Raw genomic sequence first — 13390 nt, 5'->3', positions numbered from 1 at the left:
TGGGCCATAGGACAGCTGCATGGTCTTCATCCTGGGACATTTCCCAGATCTGACTGGATAAAACTCCTAGCAACCTAGTTTGATCTCATGGCTCACCCTGTTTTGAACAGGAGCTTGAACTATAGACCACTGGAGGTCCCTTTCCTCCTGAATTACCCTAAAATCCTATAATCATATATAAGAGAAGATGTGGTTGAAAAATAATATGACAGGACCTAACAAATAAGAAGAGGAGAGTGAGAGTTTTGGTCAAGGAGATGGGCTTGTGAATTTTTTTGTGTATCTGTCCCTTTCCCCCTTTTGAGTGTACCACTCCACAATGGGAAGGTTCTTTCACACCTAGATCCTCAGAGACAGGACGTCTGATGGCATCAAATTCCCATGGAAAACAGTATTTTTGAAGCACTGGACCTGTTTCTCCCCGCTTGGATCAATGTCACAGCAGCAGTACATGGCTGTCTAGTTATAAGACGGGGCAATATAAACGGGAGATGGGAAAGACAGGTGGCTTTGAAGAACAATGATTGGTGTGTCACACAGGTGTAACAGGATGTTCTGGCATTTTAAAGTCCTGTGCTCCTTTGCAAACATTTCTAGCCACCTAAAAATATCTGGGAGAAATCCTGAATCTGAATGCCTAAATGCCTTTAATCAGAGACATTTTAACGTTCAGACCCAGAAAGAACAGAGCAATGTAAGATCTGCGTATCTGCTTGTTGCTGTTGCCATGGGTCTCTTGTAACCAGAAACTATAGAAAGGATAGATGAATAATCTACTTCGGTGTCCAGTGTTCCTAGTGATATTTTATCCTCCAGAGGTCACATTGTATGTTCAGTCCAAGATAAGCTGGCAGATACCCGTTCTCAAATGATGTAGTTTGAAGAAAAAGCCAACAGGTGTCTGAAACACACATGAAGTAGCTGGTTTGGGCAAAGGATTTGTTTTTAAATATTCCAACAAGAGTGCCCCAAGCTATATGAGTGGTTTCTGTGGAACCTCTAGAAACTCAGCACTCTTTAAACCAGCTATGTCCTTATTTAATGTGAAGCACATAACTTTGGCACCCAAATATATTTTTGCCTGAAGACTGTTTTAATTAACACTAGTAGGTCATTCTGACTAGAGAATGAAGACTGCAATTGCTTTCATCCTAATCTTTTACTCCTTAATTAGAGATTGGCCTGAAACCAAGCCAGGAGCCCACACATCTTCACACCCACGTATATTGGGCAAAGTCATTATTGAATTACATGCTTTATCTTCTATCTGTACACAATACAAATAGTGATGGCAGTGACTCTTGGGAAGTTGCTCTATAACTCCAATGCTGTAAAACATGGAGACTTATATGCATCTATAAGGTTAGGTCAGGGGTTCAAAATTCAAGTTTCAATTTCAAGGCCAGTGTCTATAGATGTAGCCCGTTACCTTGCCTACAAAACCAAGCCCAGATTCAGTCACGTCTTAAAATAAGCCTTAGTTCAGCACTAAATATCATACCAGTGAGAATGACAGCTGTGGTGATAGGGCATTCAGTGAATTCTGTTTGTTGAGCAGCTAAATAGAAAATTAATAATGTAATAGTTACAGAGGAATGGGAGAGAAGGATCATACAGATATCTGGACTTAAAGAATAGGAAGAAGACCAGATAGTTGGCAACTAGCAGCAGCAGAAGGAAGTTAGCAGACTTTTCTATGGGTGAGAGACAGCATTCACAATTGCAACAAAGGAAATTCCTATCAGATATACGGGAGCAGGTATGCAGAGAGGTTGTGAAATCTCCACCTTTCAAGATTTCAGAACTTCAACTGGACAAGTTCCCGAGCAACCTAATGTAACTCTGATGTTAGTGCTGCTATGAGCAGGAGGTTATACTAGGTGAGTTCCCAGGGGCTTCCCAACACAATCTTCCTGTGACGCTAGGGGCATTTGGTATTTGTAAGCAGGAGAGCACTCCTGGCAGTGCTGTGTGGAAGTGCCTGAAGTAACACAAAGGATTTCCTGTTATTGCCCTGTATGATTGTCCATCATTCACAACAGAAATGATCTTCGCTACTTCCTCGCTTGGGGAGTTTCATTGCCTTCGGTGAACCTGAAATGTCAACCAGGGAGGTAGAGGACAGGGCCAAAGGACTGTTTTCCCAGTGCAGCAAATAGTAAATCCACACTCAGCTCTGGCTGAGCACAGGTAGGACTCAGGGAAGCTGCTTCAGTGGGAAGTACCAGGATAAGTCCAAAACCAGACTGCACATGTGGAGTTAGGTCTCCTGATGGTGTTATCAGCTGGGTGAGAGACAGATATACATATCAAATAGAAAGGTCCCTATCCATGCTGTATCTTCTTAGTAATCTGCTAGCATAGACATATCTTTACACTTTCAATGCACATATTCATTATATACATTTACATGCATGTGTAAATATGCAACACATAAATCTAATAATTCCCCAACACATTAGTCTTTCTTTCTGCTCCCATATTTCTCATCCCTCCAGCTTATAGTAAGCAAAATGATGTTAAGCGCTCATCTTACCCTGGTCAGGGCCCACTGACCAAGCTCCACACTGCCAGGGCACGCAGCATCCCAGGCAGACTGGCTGTGCTCCCAGCCTGGGCTGAAGGCTGCCATCCCAACCAACCACCACTGGTGCTCAGGGCATTCTTCCCATCCTCCCCAACTCATGGCATCTGATTAATTATGATCCCCGTAATTGTCTCTTTATACAATGAGGAATTTTAATCTTGGGGTTTGTTTTCTCTCCCAGTTTTATTAAGATCATAATAAGGAATATTTTTTCTTGTCCCCTGTCAACTTACACTGCAAATTTGGCGAAAGGGATGATCTCTCTCTTGATAACTGTGGGGGCTGGTAGTCATCAAGACAGCGCACGTAACACTGAATAAGCTCACTGAAGTAAATGCCTGGAACAGTTCTTTTTCTTTATCCATATTTGTTCATTTTCACCTGAATTGTAATAGGATCAGTGTATGAGTTTTAGAAGTTGTCTGACATCACCAATCTTCTCTGTGCACCTGCTACTGGTCGATCAGATTACAGCTTTTTGCCACTCTGTTGCTTAGTGTATGATAATAGACCTTTCATGATCCCATTACATTAAAACATAAGAAAAGCTGCTCTGGGTCAGATCAAAGGTTCAGTGATCCTAATTCCAAAACTGAGCAACCTCAAACTCTTGAGAAAGAACAGAAGGAGAAGGATGAGTGTGTAGCACTGCAGCAACATGTGCTTTCTTTGGTAGACATTTTGATTTTCTAGAAACTGCCCTGGACAGAGTTTGTACAGCAGTAGTTGTAAAGGGTCACTGTTTTTAACAGCCCCCAGTGGCTCCAGCCCATCAAGGGTTTTGGGAGACCTGCAGCATCACATCCCACAGTGCTGCTGGGTCATACACCCTGCAAATGAGCACTCTTTCCCATTTGCACACGTTGTTCAGTCCAGACTATGATCTTTGCAACATCCTACTTACATAGTAATGAAGAATTCTGTTCTCCCAAAAAAAGACCACTCAGGTCTGTTTTGGTCAACAGCATGTCATCCTTGGAAAGCTGCCTCAAGAATTCATTCAGAAACAGATTTTATCAGACAAGTTTGACTGTCCCACAGCAGAAACGGCTCCACCCTCTCACCAGGGCTCATGCTGCAGGGCTCATGACCCCACCAAGCAATGGGAAATACTATTCTAAGCTATGCCATGAAAAATGATTTCTAACTTATTTATATAGAAAATCCTAAATAAGCAGTGCTGATGTGCCCACTTAGTTGTAGATGTGTCTGAAACCACAATCTCTGGGGAAAAAAGAAGACAGAGTCGTAAAGCAGGAAGCAGGAACTCCACTGCTCAGGAGCCCTGGCCCCAAATTGGCAGGGACCTGTGTGAGGACTCAGCAGGGAGAAGCAACCCCCCTGAGAGCAACGAGCTATTTAAACAGCACACTCTGTACTCTGGGTTAGCAGGAATTTGCATAACTGTGCAGAGCCCTCGAGCCTGGGATCTTCTAAATAAAAGCCACATTTATAACTATCTAAAGCAGAAGAACACCCCACCTACCCTTCCCCAATCCCATAAGCCAGTGTCATTAGTGAAGTCAGATAGCATCATTTGTTTCTTTAAGGGTTAAAAAAATAATCCATAGCACTGCCAGGAAAAGGCAGAACTAAAGAGGCAGCAAAGAGTTAGAGCCAGAACAGAGAGATAAATTTAAATCAATCATCAAAACGGACCACAACAAGAGCATATACATACAGAGCAAGAAAGAAAGCGAGAGGGTGTTTTGTTTGGGTAGCTAATGTTCCCTGGACAAGAAGAGAGAGAAATTCTCCTTTGGGTTTTTAATGCCACTCTAAATATTTATAGCAAGATCATGGCCAGCTGGTGAGGCAGCGGCTGGGAGTACGGAGGGGAGGGCGCATTTTCCCCAGTGCCCCAACATCATTCTCCAAGTCGTTTCTTTACTTAAGAGGAGGGAAAAGGCTGCACATTGCCGTGTTTACCCTCAAAGTGATTCATCTGCAGGAGTCAAGTCCAGTGGCTCCTGGTCATCCCCTCTCTCATCTCTCCTGGCCATTCATGCACACGTGCACACACACATGCACAGATAATGTGAGAAGCCTCCACCCTGTCTATAGCATGGGTCTGGGTCTTCAGGGTTTTATCTGGCTTTCAGGCATTTCACCACATCTTATGCTGCACTGAAAAGCCTTTGGGAAAGGCCATCTACAGCACAGCCCATGATGCAAAACTTCTGTTTTTAGAGGAACAGGCTGCCCCCATCTCCATAATCTGCTGGTCCATGGACACAAGGTCAGGAGCATATAGAGGATTGCAAACACCAGCACAGCACGGGGGTTGACTTAAGGGCATTGTGGCTCCCAATGATTTTTGCTCATCTGCCTCGCTGTGACCAGACGCAGACATGACTCACTCACGAGCTTTGGCTTTGAAAATATGAGAAGGAGTTTTGTTTTAACCTTGTGTTTCCCTGTGGTAGAAACGCTTAGAAACTACATTTTGGATTGAATCCCACCCCAGAACAAATGGAGAAATTCCAGCAGAGAGGAGGGACCCAATCCAGTTATCCAGGCGTGGGCAACCAATGCTATTTCTCTTCAACCACCCAGGAACTTGGCACAGAGCTGGGACACATCACACTGGGGACCAGCTGGGGTTCTGAAGGATCCTCTGCTGGCACAAGGTGTTCAACTGATCCCAGCCCTGAGGGTGGATTTAGACTCACCATCATAGATGATGGGAGTGTTAAATATGGACACCTTCATATGATTGAGGCAACTGAGCACTTGTGGACATCCAGCAGTGCCTGGAGGACTGTCCACCTGCCCAAATACAGGTGGTACATACTGGTGACCTGAATAACTTGTCAGTCTCAGTTGTATTGACTGGAACTCACTGGCTGCAAAAGGAGCTCAGATACCTTGTTCATCTGCAGTCAGAGATCCCATCCAGGTGTCTTCCCTGGGGAGCTCAGTGCCACCGTGGGACTTGCCACTTTGAGACCCACTCACTGCAGCAACCTGCTCCAGTCCTCCCACTCATAACACCAAACTTCCTCAAGCCACCTGCTTGAGCAGTTCTTTGCTAAGGGTTTCAGAGAGCTGAGGTCCTTATACAAAAGGCCACAACCTGGTATTTTCTATATGAATTATCAAGCACCATCAGAAAGATAAACTGCTCCAAGGGTAAACTTCATTCTCTGCTTGTCTAAGGTAGTTGGGCTCTCCGGGTCCACCTTGGAGCAGTGCTGGATGCAGCGGTCCCAGTGCATCAGCATCTCCCATCACACTGCAATGGGCTGATGCTCCCCAGATCTCTCCATAAGGTGGAGACACGGTCCATCTCACCCAGGGAGCCCTTCTCTCTCCCCCCTTCTCCATGAAACTACGGTATTACCTAGCGCGAGGCATGGCAGACTGTTTACAGCCTTCTAGAGTTCCCAGGCACTTTAGGACAGGGTCTTGCTGCTGTTTCCAAAGGGACAGCCAGGACTTTTATAAGTGAACTTTCCTCTCCGTGTCTATTTATTATATGTAAACATTTGCCAGAAAAACACCACTCGGGCATGCTCAGAACCAGCCAGGTCATTGCAAAAGGCAGCGGCGGCGTCACATGTGATAACAGCGAGCAGCCCGTGTGCTCCTATTCTTAGCGCTGGAATGTGCACAATGCCCCGCCGCCCCGCCGCTCCTGCGCACAGCGCCCGGGAGCGGCAAAACTGACTTCAGAATAAACACGTCCAGAAATCACCCTCTATGAATCACCCTACCTACTGAAAGAAACGGGTTTATAGGGTTTTTATCCAGGCTCTAGCTATGGAAAATCTCAGCAGAGAATAAGCGACAGAGAGTAAGTGCATGCAGGGAAGGACGACAGAANTAGGGTTTTTATCCAGGCTCTAGCTATGGAAAATCTCAGCAGAGAATAAGCGACAGAGAGTAAGTGCATGCAGGGAAGGACGACAGAAGGTAAACATTTCTACCTTATGGTTCCACTGCAGGTTGAGCAGTTAGTCATGACAGTAGATACTCATCATATTGTTCTGCCTGGCACTTAATTTAGTCATTGTGTGTCTGATTAACATAAAAAAACCCACAGCTAAGCAGAGTTAATAAATAACGGTTTTAATGCAGATTCCCAGTCTCTAGGGTTCCGTTTGCCCTGCTGCAGAGTTCAGCTCTGCCAGATTTGCATTCTTTGGGAATGACTAACTCTAGGGGAAAGAGGCGCAAGCTACTAAACTGCTAATACTTTAAAATAGTGAATAAATGTCTAAGTGCATTTATTCAACGTGATTAAAATGGACAAACCAATTGCTTCAGCCATCCAGCTTTAATCCCAAATCAGTGAGATAACTTCAGTGCTTTTGCTTCTTGCCAGGGACACAGGCAGTGCTGACCTCAGAGCTGCAACCTATCTGATAACTTTATGAAAATTTTAAAGGGTCTTAGGGACCTTTTGACTTCTTTATTATTTTCCCACTGTGCTTAACCAGTGTTCCATTTTTATGCGTAACAGCGAACGGATATTTAGAGGAACATCAAAGTCCCGATTTGTTCCCTTGGAGCTGGATATTTCAATAAAAGCTGCTAAGAATTTAGGGGTTTTTCTGCCAAGTCCAGTATTCATCTCTCTCCTATTTTACTATGGAGGGGGGATCCACTGAAGAGTTTCTCTTCAAAGACCAGGACTTCTCCTCTGAACTGCTGAGGCAGCTGAATGCTCTGCGGCAGAGTGGGATGCTGACTGATGTTGCCCTCTGTTCCGGGGGTTTTGAAATCCCCTGTCACCGAAATGTGCTGGCTTCCAGCAGTCCGTACTTCAAGGCAATGTTCTGTAATGACTTCAGAGAGAGTCGCCAGGCTAAAGTCATCCTGAAGGGCATCGACGCCAACATTTTGGATCAGATTATCCTTTATGTTTACACAGGGGAGATTCTTATATCCACTGAGAATGTCCTGTGCCTGTTGGAGACTGCCTCCATGCTGCAGTACACTAAGCTATTTGAGGCCTGCTCTGACTATCTTCAAGACAAGCTGACTCCTGACAACTGTCTGAGCATGATTAGACTGGCAAAAATCTTGAACTGCCAAAGTCTGAATAAGAAAGCCAAGGCTATGGCTTTGAAATGCTTTCCTGTGGTGGCCTCTTCTGAGGACTTGAAGGACCTTTGTCCCTTGGAGCTCATCGACTACCTTGGGGACGATGAACTCTGTGGGGAGGAGGAGCAGGTCTTTGAGGCACTGATGGTCTGGGTCCGGCATGACCTCCAGGCACGACAAGGCTACATCCAAGAATTGTTCAAGAAAGTCCGGCTTCAATACGTCCATCCAACTTTCCTCTTCCATTTCATTGCCAATGACTCACTCGTTCAGTCCTCACCCACTTGCAGGAGCATCCTTGAGTCAGCCTGGAGGCATATGTTTTCCCTGTACAGCACCAATGCACCTGACATCAAACCCATGATGCATGTTCCTCGCCGGTACTCCAACCAAGAGTTCCTCATCATCATTGGTGGCAGGAAGGACAGCCAGCAGACGAGGGATGTCCTGCTCTATGATGACAAGACAAACCAATGGCTGAGCCTGGCCAAACTTCCCATGCACCTGTACAAAGCCTCTGCAGTGAGTTTACACAGCAACATTTATGTGCTCGGAGGGATGCCTGTTAGCAATAAGAAAAGCCTGGTCAGTGGTAATATTTACATTTACTCCCTCAAACTCAATCAGTGGAGGTTGATTGAGCATATGTTAGTTCCACGTTACTCCCACAGAAGTTTGGCATATAAAAATTATATTTTATCATTCGGTGGAATTGGTGAAAACCAGGAAATCCTGAATTCTGTGGAAAGATATGATAGTGTCTACAACACCTGTGAGAGCATGGCAAACATGCCTGTTGCTGTTCTTCACCCTGCTGTTGCTGCCAAAGATCAGAGGGTCTACCTCTTTGGGGGAGAAGACATTATGCAAAACCCAGTTCGGCTGATCCAGGTAATGATCGGTCCTGCTTGTCATAGGCAATTTCTTCTAAGGTATTCAGCAGTCCATCACCCTCATGAGAACATCAAACCACCTAGAAAACTTTATTGTGAGTCGCAGCAAGGGGCAGGTTGAGTTGATACATGGCTTCCAGGACCATTGGAGCCATTTCATTTTCCCCTTCTGAAGGTTTTTCAGGCACAAGCCCTGACATACTTCTCTGGGTGTCAGTCAGCTGTGCCTCTGGTGAGCACTAAGGCCAGGGCTGCTGCAGATGATGCTATGGCAGGCGGCAGCAGCCCCCCCTGCCCAGCTCCATGCCTGTAGCCAATATCACCAGAACCAGTGCTTTCCCCTTGGCAGCCGAGCTGGGGTTTCAGCTGCACACCTGCTCGCTCGCAGCGAACACACTCACCATCATTAGAGCGATTAGATACTCACTCATCAAAGGGCCAGGACTTAAACTGACAGTCATTTCATATAAACAGTTGTGTTAAAAACATAGCTCCTGCCACATGTTGCTGGCTTCTCTGTCTGCTTTCAGCGGTTACACTCTATTAAGAAGAAAAAATTCATACAATTTTTTCTTATCTGATTTGATGCTTTAGTAACATTGTAGTGTTTCTATCCCCATAAGTGTTTTCCACTGGTTGAGGTGCTTTAACTAAGAATCATTACGAGCTAAGATGGCACCAGAACACGAGCAATACTTTGTGATTATAATGGTACTTGATTATCAGGGGAAGGAAATGTATTTATCTGTTAATGGGGAGTTGCCCTGGAGATATTTACTATATTGAGAACCAGATAATATGGCATAAAAGTTTGTGTCACCCAGATATGGATGACTGAATGATCATCATCTGGCAACAGCTCTTTTTCTCACATAAATTGATGACTTAGATACCACTCTAAGTCCCTTTGCCAGCCACCAGCACAAATACAGCAGCTGGGCAAATATGGTGGCTGCCAGCAAAGCTAGGTGAAGTTGAAGTTTGTTTGCCCAGGAAATTGCTAAGACCAAGGCAGGAATACACAGAATAACTGGTAAATGAAATTAATGGGCTTGCACTTTGGGAGAGCAAGTTACAGTGATTTAATAGCTGTGCAAAGATCTACAGCCAAGAAGCTTGTATATGGCAGACACACTTCATCTTAGTGTGTGTGCTAGCATGTCCTGAGCAGACAAGCTTGGGGAACTAGAATGCTTTCCAAGAAGATATATTAGGAAAAAAAATGGGTATATTCTCAGATTTCCAGGACTTTGAGCCAGAGGATTGTATTTATTAGGGCAAAATAAACCCCTTAAGTTCCCCTGTAATTACAAATGTCAGTTGAAATACAACATAAACAGCTGTGTGAGTATCTTTATTTTCTTGTCAGGTTTACCATGTGTCCAGGAATACATGGTTTCGGATGGAGACTAGAGTGGTGAAGAATGTCTGTGCACCAGCTGTCACAATTGGAGACCAGATTATCATCATAGGTGGTAAGAGTTCTGTTTCACCTTCCTTCTGCCTCCCCCTACCCAGATCTTGTGGGTTTTCACAGCCTTCCTGTGGCTTTTGAGGGAGTGGTCCCTCAAAAAGCACCTGGATCTTGGGAAAGGAAGGAGGAGTGTGCCCACCTTCCATCCACTTCTCTTACGGCAATGGAAGCAGAGACAAGTTCTCCATGAGGCCCCTTTTTACTCCAAGTAGCAGGACCTGGGTGGGGGAAACTAAGGAAAAGCCAATGCAAGTTGCTGGTCTGCAGAAGGAAGGATGCCAAAAGCACGGGGATCCTGCTTCTCCCCTGCTGACTCACATCCTGGAACTCTCTGTCTGCTCTTCTTGGGATAATAGAGAGCGTGGTTACCACAATCGTTGGGATGGGTGGGCTATAGGTCTATGAGATGTTGGTTGGTCCTGTAGCTGCCTCCTGGGGGTAATTGTGAAATGTCCTGAAAGGGGTGTGAAACACCTGGAAAGAAGAAACTCCACAGTGTCTTTTTCAACCTGAGGACCAGCCTCTGCCCATTGCCACTTTGGTGTATTATGTCGTTGGTTTTGGCACTCTACAATCCTGAATGCAGCTCCCCCGATCACAGACTGGCAAGAGGAAGCATGTGTAAGATTATGTAAGAGAAAATGAGACACATAGTAGTTTTGGCAGAGCAGTGAACTGAACGCAAATCACACAGGACTCAAAGATGGTGTCACCCCTCAGGGGGAGGCCACTGCTACCCTTTGCAGTCAGAACACAGGAGAGCTGAGTCCAAAGGTCCCAGACTATCCTGTGTGGCAGATTATCCTTACCTCAGACCACATTCTTGTTTTTATACATGGGCAGGGTACTGCTGGGTACCAAGCTTCCACACCTCCATTGGTCCAGGGCAATGGCCCTTTTACCAGCCCTTACCTCTCAGCCAAACCGAGGTTACATCACCTCTCAGTGGAAGAACTGTACACTGGGTCACTGGCGTGGTGGCTGGCACAGATATGGCATTGTGGACTTTAGGAGTGGAGCAAACACCAGTGGCACTGTGCTGAGTACTCAGCTCCATTCAGTAGGCAGCCACAACTCCAACCCAACAAGGCACTATTGTTCCTCTCCCGTATGCCACTGGTTTCTCTATTAACAAGTGAAGCTCAAGGAGTCTCTTGGGTGAAAAGAAGTATTTTGGGATGTTTGAAGGCACATGCAAGCTCCAACTGTGTGGGACAGGTTGGTTGCCTGATCTGATGGGTCTTATGGTGCCTATTGAGCCCTGGCTGCCAAGGTGCTAGTAGACAGGGTGAGGACAAACAGGAAAGAAAGATAGACAGACAGGCATTCCTGTGACACATCATCACTTCCTAGCTTAGAGATCTTAACTCTGCCAAATTATGTACCAGTATAATAGGTTTTATTGAAGACTATCAGGAAATATATTATCATTCCTTCTGCTGTCCATAAACTTTAATTCCCATCTGTCTCTTCCACCTCTGGCTTTTCATTCAGGGTACACCAGGAGAATCATTGCTTATGATACAAAAGGCAACAAGTTTGTTAAATGTGCAGACATGAAGGACAGACGAATGCATCATGGGGCCACTGTCATCAAGAACAAGCTGTATGTCACAGGAGGACGATGTCTCACCACTGACAATGTCATCAAGGACCTGGATTCCTTGGACTGCTATGATCCAGAGACTGACACGTGGACACCAAAGGGAAAACTGCCACACAGACTCTTTGACCATGGATGCCTTACGCTCCAGTGTGTCCCCTGTTCTAACCTTCTCTAAACGAGCTTTGGTACTTCCTTTGTGCTTTCCTTCCTGGAAAGGACTTGCCTTGCTCTGCAGAGAGCACATGGGGAATCCTTATGGGGTCAGGTAAACTCTTGACTTTGAATGCACAAGCAGCGCTAGTCCTTCCCAGACCCTGTGCCAGAAAGATCATAAGCTCTGTGCTTGTGCCTATTCACCTGACTGGTATTGCATATGGTGCTGCTGAGTCCAGTGTGGAGGCCTTACCCAATATCTCAACAGAAAACAGGAAAAAGATACTGGGTAAGAACCCATTGTAGGATTTGGCCTTGTACAGACTGTAAAAGGAAAAGTGAATAGGAGTGCTGATATCTCCAGGGAAAGTAAGATCTGGATAACCTGCCTTTGTTGGCATGCAAAGTCAGCTGCCTGGGCAGCCCTTAGCTGCTCGGTGCTGACCAAGCTTTCTGTTTCCCGTGATGGGAGCATTTAGAATAGGAAGCCCTGAGCTTCAGTCTTGTAGCCAGGCCAGCAGCAGCTGCCTGCATTAGCTATGGTAGTCATCTCATAAGAAATAAAATTTTAATGTTCCTAACAGCAAATTAGAAATAAGCAAAAGACTGATGCTTTGATCTGAACTCTCATATTGCAACAAAATGCAGATTTTACTTTTTTGAGCTAACACTCTTTCATAGCGAAGGGAAGACTTTTGTTCCCCCTGCCTGCCCTCTGAAGGAGCAGGAGAAGGTGGGATGGAAATTAAGATTGTCTGCATCTTCTTTTTCAAGGGATCTTGTTTTGCAGGGATCTTCTCCTTTTGCATCAGTAATAGCAGTGGGGTTAGTTAGGAAAACTTTGGCTGATGGAATTCTTGAAATCTAGAATAGCAGAGAGGACATATGGAGGAAAGGGGATATAAAAGAGAAGAGGTATTTGGGAGGAACAATTTCTTTTTCCCTTTCTCCTCTCTCCAAACCACTGGGAAAAAAACCATGAGACAAAGCCAGTGACAGGAAGCCAGCTTTCCAAGAAGAGCAAGTCTAAATCTGCCACTTGGCAAAGCAGCTCTGGCTCCACCAATATTTTTGTGGGGTTCTGCCACTAAGTACATACTTTTAAAGGGAGGGGATTAATCATCAGATACTGAACAGGCTGTGAACTGCTGTTAGGTCACCAGGCTTGGTAAGATTGCTGAGATAGCAAGGAGCTTTAAAGATAGCACTGATGTCCACCATCCAAAGAAAGGATGGCAGAAAGAACACCCCTTTTTGAAAGAAAGTGGGACTTTTCCAAGGGTACAGGGTGGCATGAGGAAACCACACTCAACCTCCCTCTTTACAGAAGGCTGCGCAGGCATGTCGTCACCACTACATTGCAGTAAACTAACTCAGGATCCTAAGATCCCCTCCCATAAATCTGTGACTGGGAGTAGAAGGGTGACTGAAATAGTTAATGAAGTGGGGGGCTGGAATAAAGTATTTAGTATCAACTGCTGTTGTAACAATGTGGAATAAAAGGGTTATTGTTTGTATGAGCTTTGTGTTCAGGAGTCCCCATTGTTCCCTCTGAATTGTTGATAAAGGGAATTGTTTTTGTACCAGTGGGTATTGCCAGGGTTTCCTTCTAAGGATCTGAGTAAACC

At 45.3% G+C, this 13390-nt stretch overlaps 1 protein-coding gene across 1 annotated transcript; it reads left to right on the top strand.

Annotated features, from left to right (window-relative positions):
- Positions 1–6429: 6429 nt before the first annotated feature.
- Positions 6430–13390, top strand: KLHL38 (kelch like family member 38). The gene is made up of 4 exons (XM_017826445.1): positions 6430–6502; positions 7053–8527; positions 9899–10004; positions 11498–13390. The coding sequence occupies exons 2-4, from the start codon at positions 7181–7183 to the stop codon at positions 11782–11784; spliced, it is 1740 nt and encodes a 579-aa protein (XP_017681934.1). The 5' UTR covers positions 6430–6502; positions 7053–7180; the 3' UTR covers positions 11785–13390.

Source organism: Lepidothrix coronata, unplaced genomic scaffold, assembly GCF_001604755.1.
Source record: "Lepidothrix coronata isolate B3197 unplaced genomic scaffold, Lepidothrix_coronata-1.0 Scaffold126, whole genome shotgun sequence".
Classification (NCBI taxonomy): domain Eukaryota; kingdom Metazoa; phylum Chordata; class Aves; order Passeriformes; family Pipridae; genus Lepidothrix; species Lepidothrix coronata.
This window is presented reverse-complemented; position numbering and strand designations above follow the sequence as displayed.

Bases quoted from the DNA above. Each gene is read 5' to 3' on its own strand.
- KLHL38 (XM_017826445.1), top strand. From the start codon at position 7,181: ATGGAGGGGGGATCCACTGAAGAGTTTCTCTTCAAAGACCAGGACTTC. The intron at 8,528-9,898 runs GTAATGATCGGT...TTTTCTTGTCAG, and splicing joins ACCCAGTTCGGCTGATCCAG to GTTTACCATGTGTCCAGGAA. The intron at 10,005-11,497 runs GTAAGAGTTCTG...CTTTTCATTCAG, and splicing joins CCAGATTATCATCATAGGTG to GGTACACCAGGAGAATCATT.